Source organism: Plectrocnemia conspersa, unplaced genomic scaffold, assembly GCF_051122295.1.
Source record: "Plectrocnemia conspersa isolate PC_06_02 unplaced genomic scaffold, ASM5112229v1 ptg000004l, whole genome shotgun sequence".
Taxonomy (NCBI): Eukaryota; Metazoa; Arthropoda; class Insecta; order Trichoptera; family Polycentropodidae; genus Plectrocnemia; species Plectrocnemia conspersa.
Genome location: NW_028277168.1, coordinates 18,592,496 through 18,610,540, shown reverse-complemented (window position 1 = coordinate 18,610,540; position 18,045 = coordinate 18,592,496). Strand labels below are relative to the sequence as shown.

At 28.2% G+C, this 18,045-nt stretch overlaps 2 protein-coding genes and 1 long non-coding RNA gene across 4 annotated transcripts in view; 1 reads left to right on the top strand and 2 right to left on the bottom strand.

Moving 5' to 3' along the window:
* The window catches only part of Lsm11 (U6 snRNA-associated Sm-like protein LSm11), a 31,556-nt gene extending 28,775 nt beyond the window's left edge, over positions 1–2,781 (bottom strand). The window contains exon 1 of the mRNA XM_088185134.1: positions 2,457–2,781. Within this exon, the coding sequence (XP_088041260.1) occupies positions 2,457–2,754 (298 nt within the window). The 5' untranslated portion in view covers positions 2,755–2,781. The remainder of the gene's footprint in view (positions 1–2,456) is intronic.
* The window catches only part of Eip74EF (Ecdysone-induced protein E74), a 300,923-nt gene that overhangs the window by 88,686 nt on the left and 194,192 nt on the right, over positions 1–18,045 (top strand). The gene's annotated exons all lie outside the window — the stretch shown is intronic.
* Positions 1–18,045, bottom strand: part of LOC148236158 (uncharacterized) — a 502,848-nt gene that overhangs the window by 443,514 nt on the left and 41,289 nt on the right. The gene's annotated exons all lie outside the window — the stretch shown is intronic.

Sequence of the window (18,045 nt, the reverse complement as noted above, 5' to 3'; positions counted from 1 at the left end):
TTGAGACCGTGCATTTTCGAGATTACTCCCCATTTACACAGATGGTTGGTAGTAACATTTTCATTTTTCTTAATTAACCTTTCTTTTACTGTTACGTACACTGAGTGTACATGTTAGGGAGCATTCTTTAGTATGAGTCAGGGGACACCGTGTATACAAAGGATGATCCAACTTTAGTTTCCGAAATTTAAAAAAAAAACACAAATTTAAGGATATCATCCGATTTTTTTATTAATTAAACATTTGATTTATTTCATTAATTATGAAAAATAATATCAATTAAATAGCCGATTTTGCAGCAGCCGATCCTTTCGATGACATTTTCGTACATTTCGGACTGTAGTATCTCGGCCATAAATTGACGGATGTTGGATTTTAGGTGTTCAAACGTTTAGAGTTTGTCGGCCCAGACACGAATTTTAGCGTAACCCCACAAAAAAATCTAACAGCGTTAAATCGCATGATCTTGGCGGCAAGTTAACGTCACAAAAACGTGAAATAATGCGACCTGAGAACATTTAACGTTGCACCTGATGTGTGGCAAGTTGTGCCATCTTGATGGAAGCATATGTCTTCCACATCAATATTTTAGATTTAGTGCCAAAAATAATCGGTTATCATGCGCCTATAGCGCTCACCATTGACTGTTACAGTCCGACCTCCATCGTTATCAAAAAAGTACGGCCGTAAAAAAGTGACGCCGCCTGACCACAATGCGCACCAGTCACTTTTTAAGCATGTAATAGTGTCTCGTGAATTACGTGAGGATTTCCCTAGCTCCATATGCGCCAATTTTACTTATTAACATACTCAGAGAAGTGGAAATTAGGTAATTAGAAAGGAAGATTTTGTTTAAAAATCAGCATAAATTTCCTACTGCTCTACCACTCAATCTACGTAATTTTTGCTGTCCGTGGTCTCTGTGCTTCAGTTCTTGTGTTATTTGAATTCTATAAAGGTGTAGGTGCAAGAAAAGCCTAAAAAAGTGTGAACGCCGACCGGGTCTTCGGCCACACTTTCACTTTCAGCAGTAATATTGTCAGCTGAACGGCGTCACAATGATGCACGGGCCTTACCCTAACCCTAGCTTTCAGTCTCTTCAATTTTTTTTAGTACGTTGCGAGTTGTTCGCTCAGTAGGACTATGAAATTTACCATAATCTTCCCGTAAATTCCATAACATTATTATTGACAGCTGATTGATTTACAGTGCTGTCAACATAGGAAGCTCAAATTGGATCACCCAGTATATTAGATTTGATTAAAAATGTTTATTTTTTCATAAATAAAATAAAACAAAATTGATTGGTCTCACTGCAACAATTTTTTTTATATATATTATGTAAAACTGCCATTTTACTTTAAGAAAAACTGATAAAATGGGCGCGCAATATTTTTAATATTTTGTTTTAAGAACATTTTGGATAAATACTTATAAATTAACATTTTACAATAAAACGATTTTAAATTTTTAAAGTTTTCGAAAAAGATCAAAAATAAAAACCCATAGTTTCAAAATAAACTTATTTTGTGTTTTTTACTCATAAACTTTTAATCAGATAAATAAACGTTTTTGAGCATATTATATGAAACCAATAGGGATTAAGAGTTAAAATAATTTATTTTTGCGCTAGTCAAAATTCTTATTCTTTTGACTATAGGTTATTTTATTGAAATATAAATAAACTTGTCGAAAATATTTGTCTTAGGACTATTTATATAAACACAACTTTTAGTTAAATAGAATGTCAGATGCATCGAAAGTTTGTTAGCTAATATAAAATTGCATAATAAGACGATTTTTATGTGACTTTTCAAAAATTCAACGTCCGAGTGGATGAATTTTTCGCTCCGGTTCAGTTATACGGAGAGAGTGCAATGGCTGTTCCAGTGCGGCAGACTGTTGACCTAGGTTAGGTGGGTCGGGCAGCCGCGTTCGCTAAACCACCTTTCTCACCAATTTCGCAACCACCAAACCATCCCCGACCTTCTGAATCATCCCTTATAGGAAATTAAACCCCATTTAAGACTTTCAACCGCCCGCCATTTTTGGCCTTAGCACTTCAGAAATCGACCATTAATGTTATTTAATTGAAAGGGCATATAAAATGCAGCGCACGCGCGTTATCCGATTCGCATCGTCGGTGGCAAATTGCTATAATCGGTTATCTAACTTCTCTCGGGTTGGGATCATAATTCACGTCATCCCGGCGGCCGCGTGTGTACGATAATTAGCTGGCGTTTTGCTGTATTGCTTGTAATGCGACCGAGAATAACTCATGATATTCTAAAACAGGTGTGCTTAAAATATATCACCGACATCGACCGAACCGCCGGCTTCCAATTGTTTTCTTTATATTCACACTGGCAACACCGTATGATTTTTTTCTAGCATGCTTATTTTTGAATAAATCTGACAGTTGATACAAATCGCTGTCGGGCTAACTAAATACTCACTTTGATGTGGAAGGAATCTTTTTTCTGATTCGGCGCCGTGTTTCTGTTCCATTATTTTCTTCGCGTCGGTCGTCGAGGTCCCCGCTTTACCGACGGCCGCCGTGCGAACCGCGCCGCTCGTCTTGGAAGTGTACATAGCGAGGTTATCGTACACGCGCGCATCCTCTTTTGGAAGTCGCACATTTTTCGCGTTAAGCGCCAATTTCGGGTCGAAATTTTTGCTGTAAAAGTCCAGCTTCTCGTCCACAGCTTCCGTTTCGGCCCCGACCGGCTTCGAGCTGTCAGCTCGGTCCGCCATTACACCGGTCGTGTTTTGACGTTTGAGCTCAGTGTTGATAGCATCAAAATTAGGATGTAGCGAAAATAAATGGCTTTTTTAAAAATAAATTTAAGCAGTTATATCATTTATATTATTAAAAGTAATATTTATTATCTTATTATTTAATTACTAATTTATAAATTCCAAAAAATTATAAAAAAATCTTTTAAATTTTATCAATTTGATTTTTTGTGTGGTGAGTTCTACATATGATGCCTTATTAAAATAGTCTAACTAATTTGCTGCAATTATTCTTTGAGGGTAATAAAAAATTAACTTTATTATATTCTTTCTCTTCCTTCTCTCCAAAAATCGAACAAATTTGTAAATTTAGATATTTTAAATTACGCTAATTTAGATGTTTACGCTTACTATTATGTATTACTATTTTTTTAAGAATTTATTTGCTTTTAATATTTTCTACAAAAAAAAACATTTTAACTATACGTACCTTAATTTTGATTTATTGAATTTAAGGAGGATGCTCCACTTCCCTATTATAACAGCTGCCCGATACGATGCATCGTTTGCTTAGATTGTTAAGACATAAATGTCACCGAAATACTGAGCTTTGACATCAATAAACAATAGATTGTTCAATATGCAACTTTATTGCAATTCGCCTTGAAGGCAACCAATGATATATGTACATCCACTATGGATTATCTCAATTCGAAACTTATCAATTCAAAAATTAAAATTTTAGTCGCGGTGGTTGCATTACTCTCTTTGAAATATTCGTACAACAATAAATTTACAATATACATTTTATTCTCGGCCATTGGCAATTTTCTGGTTAGATTTAATAACATATATTCTTAAAAAAACACATATCTACAACACGATAATATATTGTTTTGTGTCAGTGAAGGGAGGGGGAGAGGTCAAAAAGCTTTATAGTAATTTAAATTTTAGTAAATTATATTTTTACTTTTGTTTTGACATTTTTATACAAATTCGAAAAACTCGAGGTATTTTTAGTATTTATGATGATGAAAACAAATATTAGCACAAAAAATACTCATGGCCGAATAAATGAGCGTCATGACCGTAACGACGAAAAAACTCACACCGAGCATCCTTCAATTTTATATTATTATTTTTTTGTCGAATTGTGGACAAAATCATAATCGTATTCATTTTCTCCGTTCTAATTTGTGTTATATATAAATTATGGCAGCTCGTGACAGCCGAGCTGCACGCAAACAACGCGCCATAAAGTTGAAAAAAATAAACATTATTTATATGGAGAAGACAATTAAAGCCTAGCATGTTGGCAGCAATGACTTCCAGTACACTTCCTTGTGTTCTAATCGTGACATCGAAGACTTGCAAATAGCGAACCTTCAACATAAATTACATCTTGTAAATCAATGGCATCAACTTCTAGATATCGTGAATGATGCCACTTTTTTCCCCTATCTATATCAGTGGTTTTAAATTATTGGCATTTATTAAAATAAATCAAAATTGAGTACAATGTTTTTTTTTGTAAAATATATATTATTTATCATATAATAATTTCATTGTCTAAATTTATCGTATAAATCGTCTCATCAGTTTGAGAGCCATCGAGATATCACACATTACGCGATAGGCATTCTCAAAGTGAAAGACCTTGCCACTTTATTTATTAATTCAAAGGTCTTTCCGAAGGTGACGAAGCCGTTAATGGTCAGAATTAAATATCATTTATATATACAATGATCATGATGTATCAATGATAGATTGCTGTATTTATTACGTATTTATAGATTGGTGTATCAAAGTTTATGAAAGTTTTCTAATATAATTTATTATTTTTAAATATAACGTGAATAACATGGGAAATTTAACTACAAAAATAATGCGTAATTAGTTTTTTTACTAGTTTTATTTAATATGTATCGTACAACGTCATTAAACCATGTAATTATACTGAAATTATGATCATTTTTAATTAAACTGTATTAAACATCTAATGAACTATATTAATTGACTCAAAACGTATTGTTATTATGCTCTGCAAAAGTCGTAAAGCGTACCCAAGCTCCTCAACTTTTTAAAAATCGACACACATTTTTATGAAAGCAAATTTTTGCCTCTTTAATATAGCGTTTTTAAAAAACTTTATTTTTTCTGTGTATGGTTACAATTTAAACTTGTACTGTTTGTAGAATGCATTACAATCGAGGCCATCACTTTTGCACGTAATTGACAGTCTGCGCTTTATCATATTTTATCCAAGGTAATTTAAACAGGAAGAAAACGATTCTGCGTCATATTGTCGTAAATTATCTCGTCTATTATGCATTCGCCTATTATAACTGTATCGACTTCAAAACAGCAAAATGTCATCGTATTTCGTTCTCGGACATCCCACTCGTTCCGATGTGGAAAAACTATTTCGTAATTGAAAATGTAATAATATTTTCGCTCGACCGAGACCTCGTCAGGTCGGAAGTGTAAATAAGAAACAACTTGCAGTGCAAACACGTATATAGAATGGCAATAATAACACCATTGTGATCCCACATTGTACGTTGATAATTTCGCTTTTTGCACTTTTCCAAAGGTTCTCCAATAGACCGGAAGATTGAGGTTGAACAATGGTCGGGTTATCTCGTTCGGCAGGCGATGGGAATCGATTTGTCACTTAATGTTTGTACGTAGGTATGTTTTACATCCGCACTGTTTATACCAAGAGTGTGATTGTGATGAGCTGATGAGACTGGGTAGGCTGATGGGAGCATGAGAAAAGGAAAGTGCATTGTCACGTTGCATCACAGTTCGCGGTCGATGGAATTTTTCTCTTTTTGCTGTCATTTCATTTAAATTATTGTATTCTAACATTATCTATAAAATATTTTAATGGTATTTGAGTTAAGTTATATAAGACAAATTTATGGCGAAAATCAGCTAAATAAATAAACATATTTATTTAGATCATTTTTAATTTAATGAAACTATTGCTTTCGATCAGGTAGTGACATTTCCTTTAAATTTCCTCAAAAACCGTCATAACCTCAGAGAATTCTTTTTATTTCTGTTTCTAATATTAAATGTCTTTGCCTCTATACTTTTTTCTGTTAGATTTTTTTAGCAAAAGTATTATTTCTTAATTTTTTCAATGGACCACATTTTTAAAAAAATGTCAAAACAAGTTGATAATGGTAATAGGTCTTGTGATGGTTCAAGAAACTTATAAACTTATAAAAATATGTATAATATATAATATTTGAAAAAATTGCATTAATTATTTTAGAAGTCACATCATTAGGTAGTGTTATGGTAATCTACCTATAAATCAGTTTCGGATTCATAGTACATAGAAACGTTTTAATATGGAAATCATTTGTGATATGTACAACAATTTTGCGCGTTAATCTTTTAATTACGAATGAAAATATCTTAACATTTATATTGTTTCTAAATTAGTTTTTTTTATAAAATATTCAATGAACTAAAATTAAGAAAAAGGATATTTTTATAAAATATTATATAAACATATTATTCGCAGCGAGACCTATAAAATAATCTTACACTATAATTATTTGTATAATATTTGAGAAACACTGACGAGTGACTTCGTAATCAGTTTACTTGAAACCCACTTATATCAACATCTAGAATTTAATAGTTTTTGTATATTGGTATTTAATATTATTATCATTTTTACTCATATACATAATACGCTAAAATGCTCTTATTATGTGTATTAATTTGGTTCGATTTCCGTTTCTATAACAACCGAATTCTAAAATAATTTGTGTTATTCAAATATAACAATGAAAAATATCATTATCTTGTATTTGTAACATATAAATAAATTAACCAATTTGTCTACATATATTTTTTAACCATATATGTAGATACCTAAATATAATTATTTCATACTAGAATACATAATTTAATTTAAAAATTATTTATATATTATTTAGGTATATTAAATAAAGACAGATTTTATCAATTATTAAATTACATTTTAATCAATAAAAAATATGTACTATTTCATTCACGAAACATGGATCTAGGTGTTTATTTTAATAATTTTAATTTAATAGATTTAATGGTTTATATACGTATTTATGTTTTAACTCTCTTTCTCAAATATACTATAATATAATACATGTAAATGTAGTGTAAAAGACAACTAATAATTTTATATTTACCATGCGTTTTTCTTAAGTTGATGCAATGTTAAGAATATAATTATATGAAAAGTAAAATAAAATTAGAAAATATTAAGTTATAGCCTACATAATTGTGATAAATATTTATATTTATTTTATATATTATATATTTAATGCATTTTTCATTACATAACTTGTTTTTTTATATATACATATATATACACATATGTATATATGAATATTTAATTAAACATCCGATGCGTATAATATACAAATTTATATGCAAACACATATGTTTTATTAAAAAAATGCACACATATTTTATATTCAGATAAAAATACATACACTGTAACTGTTACATCTTTTAAATCGATGATGAATAATGACTTAATATCTAGTGAAAGTTTTGAATTTATGTCATTATTATAATACACATGTTTAACAAACAGCTAGTATTATCCAATGCATATAAATGTATTTATTTTTGAAGGCTATTTAAAAATTGAATGTTTATTGAAAGGCCCTTAGAATGACCAAGACCTTTGAGGTCAAAACGGGCATTGTTTGACTGTCAGTATTTTTTCCACTCGTTATAAATTTCGTTACTTTTTTGTACATTTTGTAATTTACTATTTTGCTGCTGGATAATATGTTTATAAATGATAAATTTAGATTGCGTTGTTATAACATTATTGTGTTGGCTGTTATCATGGAACGAATCAATCGTCGTGCATAATGGTAACCAATTAACTGATCAATGCACTCTCGATGTTGTTTTTAATGGCAATTATAGTTTTCCTGCACTGGCGCTTGCACGATGACACGCACGGTGTTTTTCTTTCGTACATCATGCTAAGTTTACCATGTGTGTGATAATTTATAATTAAAAAAATACTATCAACAATAAGAGGTTATTTATTCATTCTTATTTTAGTATCATGAATGTTTTTTTAATGGAATATATATTAAATAAAAATATTTACAAATATACCTGTGTTTTTATAATTTATAGAAAAATTGATTAAAATTGAATTGTTAAAAAAGACATATTGATGTTATATAATAAATATTGAATTTCATGTGCATAATTTTTTTGCGCTTTGTTATCATATTTTAACTTCACATAAAAAAACGTTATTTTACGTTTAGATGAAAATCTCTAATGTCATATTAACCACAATAATTAAAAAAAATTTACATCTTTCTCTCTAGGTTATAAATACATTTCTTATATCCCCTCACCGTATGTCAGCCTTTCTACGCACAGTCATCAATTCCTAGCTTATTTTAAAGGTATTCCAAATCCGATAATATTTACCCTTGAATTAATCTCCAAAGCTCCCAATCTTTCTTAAATACCATATCCACAGTTCAGCGTTTACTAATTTTACCAATCATTGAAGAATTGTATTCTAAATTTGACTTATAAAAAAGTTATGATTATTTTGAAATAAAATTTTCAAAATCAACGCAAATAAGTCGCATTATAAAATGTGTTAACTACAAGAATACTATAGTTACTTTTATGTAAAGAGGAAGGTAAAGGTATTTAATTAACAACAATATAATTCCATTGGAAATAGCAATAACAATATTAGAATGAAGGGCGTGTATTTTATAACCTGAAATGGTGTTATTATATTATCAATCAATCTAACACACGTACACATAGCCAAATATCAAAATATTTATTGCAAGCACATGTTAACTATGAAGTTAACATATTCTTGCATTATGTCTAAATTGTGTATTTCTTAACTATTCAAAACATATATAACTTTTTGTATTTTTAATTTTTTTAATATTTATATTTTAACATGATATTTTTAATATAATGTAGATTTTATTTATTTAAACATGAAAAATAATATCTTACAATATCACCGCTAGTTTTAGCCATATTTCCATCGATTTCTTAAAAAAAAAGTTGAAATTTGTTTATTGATTAAACTTATTTTCTCAAGCTGTGAGATTTCTGGAATTTATTGTTTAATTAAAAATTAAGTAGACAGGAAAATACTTATTTTAAAATAAGGTAGAATTTGTTGGTCTTTAACCATTTTAAGTTTTAAAAAGAATATTAAAAATATAAAGTTGGAGTAATATTAATAACAAGATAAGATAAATAGCAAAAATATATAAAATTCTAGAAAAACGTCTATAAATATACTTGACAGATTTTCTACCTTAGTAGTCCAAAAGTCACTTTACTATTTAAAAAATATGTATTTTGTATTTTTAATTTTTTTATTTATGTTACAACATGATATTTTTAATAGAATGTAGATTTTATTTATTTATAAATAAAAAACAATATCATGCAAATCCCCCCTAATTTTAGTCCTATTTTGCTCAGATTTCTTTAAAAAAAATGGCAATAAGCGCAAGTTGAAATTTACGTTTATTGATTAAACTCAATTTCTCAAGTAGTGAGACTAAAGAACATGTTGACTGATTTCTGGAATTTATTCTTTATGAAACCATTTATTAAAAAAATTAGAACATAGGAAAATACATATTTTAAAATTACATAAAAGTTGTTGGTCTATAACCATTATAAATTTTCAAGAGCAAATTAAAAATATAATTTAAAAGTGATATTAATAACAAGATAAGATAAATTACAAAAATATATAAAAAATTTTTACAAAGTGATACTTTGAACCATTTTTCTGTCTTTGGTTTTTCATCAGCGTTAAATATTTTCATAGATCTTCAATGTTCATGTTTAAATGTTTAGAAGATTAAGAAAAAAATAATTATCTAATTTATAAATAATAAAGTAACTTTTAATGACATATTATCTCTTTATCGTATAAGAATTACGAGTAATTCAATATATTTACAAGCAAAAATGTTTTATATTATATATTATATCTGACAACATATTGTTGTTTATGCGTTTAGTTCTAATTTATTGATTTAATAATATTATTTTTGATGAGTCTAAGGTTATATAATAATGTTTATTATACAAAACTTATCTGTGCTAACTGATAGCAGTAAGTATAAACTACGTAGGTGTTATATTAATAATAGATACTTGTTGTTTGTTAATACTAATTAATTTAATTGATCAAATGATGTTCGTTTGTTTTAATCAGCCATTTTGCTTTAAAATTGCGACTATTTAAAACAATTAAACAATCTATAACTCCGTTCAGAAAAAGCAAAGTTATCAAAAATGTTTTATAATAGAAATTTAAATAATATATATATTTTGTTTAATTAAGATTGTATCTATTTTGGTTTCTATCAATATTTTTTTATAATTTTAAAATATGTATATATTATATTATATTATATTATACATAATGTGTGTTATTGTAGAATAATACATTTTATTGAGAATGTTTCTTATACACACAAATATAGCATCGATAAAAAATATTCTTAAAAATAAACAAAATTCAGTTCTATGTTTTCAAAATGGTTTTAATTTATACAAATAAACTAGATTCAGGCTATTTTTAAATGCGCATTTTCTCAATATTAATACATTTTCTAATGTTTTAAAAAAAATTATACAACTTTTTCTAATAGCTAGTGAAAATGCGATCTGCGAAAACTTTCAAAACACGCGTTCGATTTTTGTAGATGATAGATAATAATAACGCACATCGCAAAGTTCCGCTTGGCTTCGCACACCGAACATTGCAAACGTTTGAGGAGCTCTGATAATGTGTATATTCAAGATCGCTTTGCAACAACGAATGGCACTAACTTTCTCCTCTCGCAGATAATTCCACAGTCCGATCGTTTTGATAAAACAGACTGAAATTATTATTCATACTGTATTTGCCATCGAAAACAGCAAAAATTACAATTGATCATATTGCATTAGTGACATTTCGTTCCGGTGTGGATTTTGTAAATTATTTATTAATTATATGGATATCGTTTGTGTGTTTTCTTGTTGTACACGTTCGTTCTCGGTGATTGTGCTTAGCACTTGTGCACAGTTAAACAGTCACTTTCTTGACGATACTTTCTAAGTACTAAATCGTGCAGTGAGCTGCAAGGCGCATTGCACTTTGCGATAAACCAAAGAACTTGAATATTTTTTATCCCATGCAGTTTACAATGCGCCAGTGCATAACACGATATTGCATACATAATTCGTCAAATACGCATACTTCATAATAATTGCTTGTGATTAACCGTAAAAAATCATATAAAACATAATAACACAACTATTGACTTTAAATCATGGTATTATTGAGTATACATTTAATCGATCACTTTCTTCTTTCATAATAGTGAAAAGCAGTTAAAAAACAATTTAATTTTAACGCTGTTTTTGGCGTGAATAAAAACTTTAATTGTTAATAATATAATACAAGAAACACCGTTTAGTTTCATTTTTATACAACCCGCATCAAATTGATATTAGAACTTTTGATTTAATGTGATAGATAGATTACGTAAAGAAGAATATTATAATACTAGAAAACGAAAATTACTTTACACGACTCGTAAATCCTTGAATCGAAAGGTATAACTCAAAGCTTGAAGGTGCTATCAAGATTTCGATGTATCCCCGTTTAGATCGAGAAAAGTCACAATGCCACGACTCTTCCTTTGAAAGGTCGGGGTCGCGCGATTGATTTATGTGCTTTTAGATTATAAAGGCGCAATCACACGTGTGCGAATCGCAAATGTATGGTAAACGCAAATTAAAGGTTTTCTGATTTTTAACTAAGATAGATACAGGACGAAAGATTTGTATAAATATTTTTATATATTTTTTAAAGCTACTCGTTTCTAAATAGCAGTTTAAAAATTATGTTTGCAGAAAATATAATGTAAGAATCTCAAATCACGATAGACCAGTGGTATAATTAGGGACTAATACCTGAAAGACCTAGATTTAAATATCATTTATTATAAAGAATGTCATGTAAGGTACAAAAAATGTACATGTTTTAAATCATAAAGAAATTTTTGGCCTACTGAAACAAAAAACTTTGTTGAGTATTAAAATTATTAGTAATAAAATTATTTAGAAAATTTATTTGCTTTAAAACTACGATAATGTAATAAATAAAATGTGTTTTTCAAAAGAAATTAATTATTTCCAATAAATATTTTTTTACATTTGGTTGTATAGATATTAATGTGTCGGTTATTTTTATCGAAAATATAATAACACTAGCACGATATACCAGTGGTATAAGTCAGTAAATAATACCTGAAAGATCTGAGTTCAAACCCCATGTGTCTGGGAGATAGGAATTATTAATTATTATATAATTACATTTCCGATCGATCATCACAGTTTTCCTAGATTATCCTAATCTTATGGATGAACAATTAAAATATAAGCACTGCATAATAACATCTTTTGTTTATAAGTTATAATAATGATTTAGAATTGATTTAGTATATGCATCTGAATTACAGTATGGCGTCTCACTACTTACATAGTAATTGTTGATTATGTTTACCCCATTGTAACGCATTGGGCTAGCACATGTTACAACGGAAGATTTAAAATAATTAAATAATTGTTTTCAGTATAACATAACATTAGTTATTGGTAAATTTTATTGCATATTATATTTTTTGTAATATGTAAAACGATAGACTAATTTATTATATCTTTGTTTGCAAATATAGGACGTAAACTGCAAAATAAAGCATAATTTTTATCGCCTCCTTCAGTGCAATTTTAAAGCTTTTCTATTTCTAGTCATCTCAAAATTTTTAATTATAATTATATTTAAAATTCAGTCCCTGATTTATTGCAAGAATGAAAATCATGAAGTTTTTCTGACAATGAATACATTTATATTATTTACTCAATTTAATAATGCAGTTGTATATTAATAAGTTGAAACCCTACAATTTTTCTCCCTATCCAATGTGATAGGGAGAAAAATTGTATTATTGTAATATATATAGATGTTTATTATAAGTTAAAATAAGTTTAATGTCTAATATATAAAGACCACAAGGAAGGAATGTATAAATTGATGTTTCGAGATTTTTAGACAATTGTAAATTTTCTTAGATTTAGATATTAATCCTTTTTTAGTACATAATTGTAGATTGTTGTAAATTCACGTGATATAATGACCCTTTTCTTGACATACTTTATAGATTCGATCTAAAGTATCATAGTTAGTTAAATAAAATATTATAAAATGGCGATTCAATCAAAAATAATAATTTATTTTTTTATTTTTTATTTACAAATAAAAAGTTGAATTTTTTACCCAATATGTCGATTTTATTAAACTATAAAAGGGCTAAAAAAACATAAACTGTAAATAAAAGGACATAGATGGCTGCTGTTGTTATTTAACTTAATCAAACTGTTGTATCTGAACAAAATTAAATTTTTCCTTCTTCTTCATTAAAAAATAATCTGCAAAATAGCTTATCCACAAAAAAACTTCTAAAAAATAAACAATCTATTACAAATTTTTGACAATATAGTTTTTTGGATTTATACTAAATTGAGTTAAGCAATTTATTTATATTTAATGTTTATAAACTAATTTATATAGATACAATATTATAAATTAAAGTCGATGTAACATAATATTTAATATGTTGGGATATTTTTTCATTTATAAATATAGCTGGATTTTTATAATTCCTTAATAAAATTGAGATAATGATTTTTTGTGTATTTTTTACAACACAACTTTTTTATCTTAAATTTTTAACACAAAAACTCTAACTATATAATACCAAAACTACAGCCGAATCATTCTTTAAGATCCTACGTTCAATTTAAGATCAATTCTAAAATTGAGAATATCATATTTTTGCATGCAAAACTAATCACAAATATTCCTATTATATTGGTAAATTCCATTTTTTTATTTACTGAAAATTTTTCGTTGGAACATGATAGGCGATAGCCCAATGCTTCACATTGGAAGTAAATACAATATACTAAGTAAGTAATGAAACAATAATTTAATCAGTGACTTATATTTTATTACTTTTGAACTATTATTACATTTTTAAAACAATATATGACATATCTCGGTTTCATTTTAATTGTTCATCACAATATTTATCCGCAAGATTAGGAAAATCTAGGAAAACCTAATATGTGATGATCGATCAGACTAACACTAATTTCGATCTCCCAGACGCGATAGTAATTAAAAAGGTTAAGGATCCATATGAGATTTGAACCCAGATATATCATATTTTAGTCGCTGATTATACCACTGAACTATTTTTTTTTGGTTAATGTAAATAAAGTCATACCATATATAATACATATCCGTGAAATAAAAGTTCAAACACATTATCACTTGCTTTACATATTCTAGCATTTAAAAACCGCCCGAAACTAAGTCTATACTCTTTTTAGAAATCACAGTCAGTAGGCAGCATTTAACTAAAATTTTGTCTACTTTAGATGAATAAGCCAGTCATATACTTTTTATCTTCAATATTATTTTTCGTTAGTAAAGATTCTTTTGACCGATTAATGCATTGTTTTCGGGTGTATATTATTGCTGTATCCTGCTTTTTAAAAATAGCTAATTATTTATTAAAATTAAATAGCGTTTCTTATTAGAGAAAATCTTCAAATAGTAAAAAAAATGTTTTGGGATAACGTGAATAAGTAAAGGTATAAATATTTATACAACTTTATGTCAATTTAGACGCAGATATTATTTTTTTGCAATAATTAATTTTACCGACACTTTTTTTAAGTTGATGTTTCAGAAGAGCTTGAAGGATAAGCATTAGCACTTTTTTTCTTTTTTAATGTCAAGAGCTATAATGCTTTTAAAACTGAGCACAAGAAAGCGATAAAAAGCCACTGCCTTTGTAACAACTTATTAATGTGAACAAAGATTTAACACTCCAATGAGGATAGAGACGAATCGATTGAATCCTGAAAACAATATTCAAATTTCTCTGACTTTAAAATGTCCAAATTATGTCTAAAGTTCCAAATTATTTCTCGAAAGCTTGACGAGAAAAAGTTATTATTACAGTTAAACATTAGAAGTTCCAAGACCTCTGATCTATAATAGATGCTAGCTTGATTTCACTGGCTTTTCGATATTCAGAGATCTAATAAGCTGTTCATGATACAGGGATGCTACGCCAAATATTATTGTTAGTATTATACGTTAATTTATCGGCAGTGGACAAAGTGAAATTTTTTGAAATTGTTTTATTTTGTTATTTGCGCAACGTCGGTAGCGGCGCCCGACGATCGCGTGAAAGTTAATTATTAATTTATTTCTAACCTGTCGCTTCGGCGACTAAACGTTCATTACGCCATTTTGCGCGAGCTTCGTTTGCGTTTACGTAAATTACGTAAGTTGTTGCGTCGCGCTTTATGCGACCGCAGACTGTTCGGTGCGAGTGGGATTCGTGTCCGGTGCAGGGCCAAATTAGGGATGTAAAAGAACTGTTTTGATTCTCTAAATATTTTTTAAAAGGGCAAATTCAAAATTGGATAACTTATATTATTTAATATGGTATATTATATTATTTAAAATATTATAAAAAATTAGTTAAATTGATTTTAGGTATATTTTCAAATAATTGACGCAAATATGCGTCACCCGCTTCTACACAGCAAATTTAAATATCGGTTATTTTAATTTAAACTTTTAAAAGTATACACATTTAAAATTTATTTTTAAGACCTATAAGTAATTATTTATACTCTTAATTTAAAACTGTAAATTTCTCTCTTTTTTAATTTTTTGCTTTTCGCAGTTGCATCAGTTTACGTACGTTATCTTATTTTTTTGTAGGCATATGATTATCGTAAAAAATGTGTTTAATCATATATCAATGTTATGATCGTCTTGTGTTTCATATCATATATACATACATTTGATAGATTAAGAGTTATCTAAACTATTGATTCAAGTATAAAATACATAGATTTTAATGTTATGTTTACAATTTTATGTATTGCTTTGTTTAGTTAGTCTTGAATAGATAATGTAAATTGATAGCTCAGGTGCGATTCTAACTTAAACGACGCAAAAGCGTGAGATTGTATTAAGATAAAATTGTGTTTATTGTTGTGATTTGGACGTCGGTTAAGATTATGACACATAGTATTGTGTTCAAAGTTAAAAATAACTTTATGATTTTTATTATTCACAAAATAAAATGTAAATTTAAGGATTTAAATTTAAAGCGTTACTTAAGTTAAATTATAACAATACAAAGTCTCTTGTGCTTTTGATTGATTCATTAATTTGACTAAGAATATTATTTATAGATAATTATATTGATATCGTCAGAACAATGTTATTAAATAACGAACTCAATATTGAAGTAAGTTAATTATTAAAATTGATTGAAATATTCCGGTCCAGAATAAGAAAATCTGCGACGTGATCGCAATAATGAAATATTTTATCCATAAACCTTATTTCGGTGTAAAATAACACAAAATATTTCTAAGTAGTTGATTTTGTAGCAAGATTAGAAAGCAGCTTTTGTCTATAGTATTTAAATTTTGATTATCAAGAGATTAGATTAATCAAGGGCTGCACTGGAATGTGTTTTAAATCCAATTGAAAATACTCGTGAATTTATATCCGATTTTTTTCGACAAAATATTTATTTTTGTCAAGTCCGAAGATTACATGTGTATTTTAAATATATAAATGTATTATGAATTAATGTGTAAAATAATAACTTATTATTCGACATATTTATAGAGATATTCACACAATAATATGACATGTACACTCAGTGTACATCACAGAAAGACGCAGCAATTTTTATGTTGTTTTTTTTTTCCATATAAACCGGAATTAAATTGAACCTAATTTAATTGTAAAAATAGATTATATATAAAAAAAAATACGCTGCGTGACTTTTATAAGTAAAAATATTTATTTTTAAATTCCATTGATACAGCGAAGCACTACAATTAATTAGGCATGGTTTATAAAAATAGTAAAAATTAAATTAGCTCTAATGCTTTCTTTTAGTAAAACTATTTAAGATTCATTCCTGGGTTTTCTCAAACTAGAAATTAAAAAAAAGTTAGGATATATTTTAAAAAAAATCTTTGAAGTCAAAGTTTTATTGTAGTGAAAATTGCATATGAAAAAGTGATTCAAATCTAAGTGAATTTTACATTTTTAGTTAAAAATATAGATTATTAGATAATCTCAAAATTAATGAAACGAAAAATCGCATTTAAATGTTAATTTTTATTTTAATGATTATTAGCATTATATGTTAGAGGCTTAGATGCAAACATTCCGATCCCCTTGCTTCGCATTGATCAAAATAAATGGTAATTGCAAGGAGCATAAGGTGGATGAGACAAAACTTTCCAGCTAAGTTCCTTGATTTTATCTATATTCATTTTGTCACACGAGGACGCGCATTGTCATGTTATAGAACTATTCGATTTATGTTGACAAGTGCAGGAAATTTTTTACACCACAATATAAGCTTGCCGTTATTGTTCGACCAGATTTAAGAGCTTCGTAATGCACACTCCCTGTGCAATCCACAATATACACTACATAACTTTTTTATATTTGGTTTTGGTAATTGGTCTTTGGACAACCATTGTCTTATTACGTACAGTATATTTCTCATCTCCAGCTATCTAATTATCGAGAAGATGCGACCAGCTTTAAGATCTAGAAGCCTTTGGGATATGCAGATATCCGCCGACATATTTTCTTTGTTTAATTCGTATAGAACCGATTCACCTTGTCTCCAAACCTTCCCAACTTTCTTGATGTGTCTATGCACTATGGAATCGGACTGGATTAATTTCTCGGCCAGCTGATGAATAGTTTGAGTGGGATTTGCTTCAATTTCTGCAGCTAGGACTATTTTTTTTATTGTATTTTCCCATCTTTGCCAGTTACGGATATCTAATGAATCACCTACCACTTCACAAATGTTTTTAGTGGCCGTAGTTACCGAGTTTTTTAAATAAATTCATATACCATACTTTTTTATGGACCATAAAAATCAAAATATGGAGTCCAGATGTACGTCAACACATATATAACAAATTACGTACTTAGGTATCAACGGCCAAATTTCGGGATAACCTTATATATAAATTCTTATTTAATTTTCTAATAATTAAAATTATGTTTCATGGGTATTAATTATTTACAATATAAGCACACACAAAAAATAGACCACCCAAATTTCACATAGGTTTTTAAGC